The following is a 4561-nucleotide window of genomic DNA, read 5'->3' on the forward strand; positions in this document are numbered from 1 at the left end:
AGAATTAAAGAGATGAAAATAAAGGATATGGGACGAATTCAAGGAAAGAATTCCAAGAACGTAAGTTCTATAGCCTTGACAAGATCAAAGTAACAACGTCTTGATTTATGGAAGAAATCAAACGCCTTTACTTAAAAAGCAAATCAAAACAATAGATTCGGATCTTGACCACTTTACGAGTAACTTGAGACAACAATTAATAACTAGTATTAATCGCCTTCTAAGAATACCACAAAGGAATCAAAGATATCATAAAAGAGAAGTAATCTTACTACCTTGAACTAAGAACTAGTAAAGGTTGAAAGATAAATCTCAAAGCACAAGTAACAAAGGTTCAAAAGAACTCTCAAAGTATGATATACTTAATCAATAAATGTTGTATCTTATGAATGAGAAGAACTCCCTATTTATAGGAGTACTAAGTCATAAAAGTCCTTAAAATTAGGTAGGGTGGTTGCTAAGGCATACAAAGTCATTACAATTAGGTAGGATGGTTGCTAAAGAGTAAGAAAAGTCATTAAAATTAGGTGAGGGCGGCCAAGACCCTTTGGGGCAGATTTGGGCCTTAAAACAACTAGTTTGGGCCATTGGTTTGGACTCCAATTGGGCTCCTTTTGAAACACCCCCTTTTGGACCTCTTTTAAACTTATTTTGAGCCCTTTTTGATGGACTTCAAGGGCTAATTTGGTGACCCAATCTTCCTCCTCTTGGACTTCAATTTGGACCACCATATAATTGTAAAATTTGGACAATTTATTTCCTTTGGTCTTGAGCTCTTCCTCTACAATTGAAAGCTTCTTTATTTGCCATTGAAGTCTAGCAACCTTAGTTTGCAACTCTTTAGCTTGAGATCTTGTATATGGCCTTGGAGCTTCCAAAACTCTATCCTTGTCCTTGATGCTATCACCTAGCCAATTCACATCCTTTATCCTTGAGCTCTTCCTCCCAATTAATAACTTCTTCATTTGCACTTGAAGTCTAATGATCTTGTTTTGTAATTCTTTAGCTTGAACTCTTATTAAAGGCCATCTTTGAGATTCAAAAGCTTCATCCATGTCCTTGAATAGAGTTGAGCTTCCTAGGATGCTATCATTTCCCTCTTCTTGAAGAAAATTCGTCCTCGAATTTTGACCTTGCAAGAAAAAGAAAACACGCACTAGTAAATGGTATCCACTAATCTGAAAAAATAGTAGGAATAAAATAAGATAGTGACAATGTGTCCATTTAACCCAATCAATCCTAATAGGTATAAATGCTCCCTTATAAAGAATATGGACATCATCATCCCAATAAAATTTATGTCTAACTAGATTAATACAATAAAAACCTCTCTTAGATGCACCATGCAATGGAACTTGCAATTCGATCTTGTCGGTACGGCAGTCCATGAGTATACATGATAAAGAAATTATAAGAGAGTAACTACACATCCATTTAATATAAGTACCTTTACCACATTTAACAAACAAGATACATTCATGATATAGACTACTAACTACAATTACAAATCTCATGGATTCCTCTACATGAAAGAGTATTTGATCACCAGTATTACAACAATCATGCATATCCTCTTTACTAGAAACAAATACTTTTACAATCTTACAATGAACATGACTTGAAGAATGACTCCCCATCACATAACAAAGATCACATTCTTTAGCACATGAAAACTCATTAGCCACTTGAATAAGATAAGAAGAAATATTTAACTTATTTGCAAGCCTCTTCACAGAAATTCCATGCCTCTTTCCACCAAGTTGGAATAAGTAATCATCTATGTCATACACAATTTCAAAAGGAAGCGAATTACTCTTACACATTAACTTAGATATTATAGTTAATGACTTGATGTGCATCAAAATATCATCATCTGCAAAAATTATAAAGTCACCAATATAAGAAATAAGAGTGTAATTCATTACCTCCAAAAATACCTTAGGTGTTCTAGAAAGACCAAGAATGCAAATAAACCAATTATACATACCATACTTGGACTTATCTACCAATGGAACATCATCACCTTGTATTCTTTTATGCAATGGCTCCACCTTAGCAATGCTTTTAGGCAACTCCATGTCATAACCCTGTAAATAATAATCGAAATAGTCAAAAGGTTTAATAACAAAGAATTTAATCAAGCTTTTGTCTTCCACCATCCAACAAGAATTGATATTGCCGAATTTATGTTGGAATCCAATTGGATCTTTTGCCACCATCTCTTGCGCCTCACCACTCCTTTCAAAAGGTATTTCATCACGTGGCTGCACAAAATCACAAGAACTAAAACAAGAAAGAGTTAATGGGTTAGGAAGTAAAGAAACGTTTTTCTTGCTTACACTCTCTTTGGCTTTTATCGCAAGACTAATGTTTTCCTCACCCTTAGCCTCTTTTCTCTCACTAAAGAGTTCTTTTCTTTCACTCAATCTCTCTTGTTTCTCTCTCTCTACCTTACAAACTTTGTTTCTCTTATTGCTTTCTCTCTTTTCTTTTTTCTCAAGATCATTGTTTACCTCACTTGACATCCCACTCTTTTTACTCAACACAACCTCTCCTTTTTCCTCTCTTGGAATGTCAACATGCACTCCCTTACTCTTCTCATTCTTTTCTCTCTCGTATTTTTCCATATTCTTTTTAACAATCTTTTCATCTGCACAAATTTGTGAGGGAGCCAAAGGTCCAAGACTGAGTTTCTTCCCATTAACCTCAAAAGAGTATCTATTTTTTTCGATACTATATGAAGCACTTCTATAGATATTCCATGGCCTTCCCAACAAGATATGAAAACGATTCATGGGAATGACATCACACCAGATCACATCCTCATACCTTCCAATAGAGAATGGTAATAACACTCTTTTATCTACCTTTACTCCTTTCAACATGTAGGGATCAATATGTTCAACACAAGGCAAGTTCAATTTCTCAACCATATAAGTGCTAATTAAGTTATAGTTAAATGCTTTGTCAATTCTAAGGGTATAAATTGTAGACATCACTTTAGCTCTTGTTTGAAAAATAACTTTACCATTGTCTTCTTTCCATTCGATATATTGTAATATCGACCTTTCAAGAGTCATAGATCTACTCCTTCCACTGCAACTACCTATTTGAGATATCTTGACATAGATTAAAGGAAATATGAATCTCTCAAATTTGGCTTCTTTGTTTTTTTTTCAATTGTTCTCTCACACACTTTATCCTTTTTTTTCTCTCGAAATGACCTTTGAACAAAATACTTTGTAGATTTATAGTTAAACCAACTCGTATGAAGTTCTTAGTAGTAAAATTCAGATTTTTGGGGAACTAATGAAAGAAAAACCAAATCCTAGAACTATTAGGCTCGGTTGAAACATGACGCGAACAAAAAGGAAAGGATTATATGTTTAGATTCGAAAGAGTAAGAAAATCTAGGATCCCCTCTTCTTGTTTACTTTGTTAATTTTTGGTAACAAATTAGATACAAAAAAAATATCCCGGAGAGCACTCAATTCTATTTTTTTTGTTCTAAAAACTGTTTTTCGCTTCTTTTTTTTCTTTTTTGTTTAATTTTTTTTTCTTTTCTTTTCTTTGCTCTTAGTATTCAAGAAATCCCAAGACTTACCAAGAATGAAATCTTGATAAAAACCGCTCTGATACCACTTGATAACAACTAGGTCGGGAATCCAAATTAGAGTAAGAATTTGAGAAGTAAATGCGGAAACAATAACAACAAGGAATTGAACAACTAGAATTAAAGAGATGAAAATAAAGGATATGGGACGAATTCAAGGAAAGAATTCCAAGAACGTAAGTTCTATAGCCTTGACAAGATCAAAGTAACAACGTCTTGATTTATGGAAGAAATCAAACGCCTTTACTTAAAAAGCAAATCAAAACAATAGATTCGGATCTTGACCACTTTACGAGTAACTTGAGACAACAATTAATAACTAGTATTAATCGCCTTCTAAGAATAACACAAAGGAATCAAAGATATCATAAAAGAGAAGTAATCTTACTACCTTGAACTAAGAACTAGTAAAGGTTGAAAGATAAATCTCAAAGCACAAGTAACAAAGGTTCAAAAGAACTCTCAAAGTATGATATACTTAATCAATAAATGTTATATCTTATGAATGAGAAGAACTCCCTATTTATAGGAGTACTAAGTCATAAAAGTCCTTAAAATTAGGTAGGGTGGTTGCTAAGGCATACAAAGTCATTACAATTAGGTAGGGTGGTTGCTAAAGAGTAAGAAAAGTCATTAAAATTAGGTGAGGGCGGCCAAGACCCTTTGGGGCAGATTTGGGCCTTAAAACAACTAGTTTGGGCCATTGGTTTGGACTCCAATTGGGCTCCTTTTGAAACACCCCCTTTTGGACCTCTTTTAAACTTATTTTGAGCCCTTTTTGATGGATTTCAAGGGCTAATTTGGTGACCCAATCTTCCTCCTCTTGGACTTCAATTTGGACCACCATATAATTGTAAAATTTGGACAATTTATTTCCTTTGGTCTTGAGCTCTTCCTCTACAATTGAAAGCTTCTTTATTTGCCATTGAAGTCTAGCAACCTTAGTTT

General features: G+C 33.9%; 1 protein-coding gene across 1 annotated transcript; it reads right to left on the minus strand.

Annotated features, from left to right (window-relative positions):
- Window positions 1-367: 367 nt before the first annotated feature.
- Window positions 368-4033, minus strand: LOC142174881 (uncharacterized). Its single transcript, XM_075241271.1, has 2 exons — window positions 1988-4033; window positions 368-1873 (listed from the first exon to the last, which is right to left on the minus strand). The coding sequence occupies exons 1-2, from the start codon at window positions 3078-3080 to the stop codon at window positions 498-500; spliced, it is 2469 nt and encodes an 822-aa protein (XP_075097372.1). The 5' UTR covers window positions 3081-4033; the 3' UTR covers window positions 368-497.
- Window positions 4034-4561: the final 528 nt, after the last annotated feature.

This window comes from Nicotiana tabacum, chromosome 20, assembly GCF_000715075.1.
Source record: "Nicotiana tabacum cultivar K326 chromosome 20, ASM71507v2, whole genome shotgun sequence".
Classification (NCBI taxonomy): domain Eukaryota; kingdom Viridiplantae; phylum Streptophyta; class Magnoliopsida; order Solanales; family Solanaceae; genus Nicotiana; species Nicotiana tabacum.

Bases quoted from the DNA above. Each gene is read 5' to 3' on its own strand.
- LOC142174881 (XM_075241271.1), bottom strand. From the start codon at position 3,080: ATGACTCTTGAAAGGTCGATATTACAATATATCGAATGGAAAGAAGAC. The intron at 1,874-1,987 runs GTATGTATAATT...TAATTTTTGCAG, and splicing joins GGTAGATAAGTCCAAGTATG to ATGATGATATTTTGATGCAC.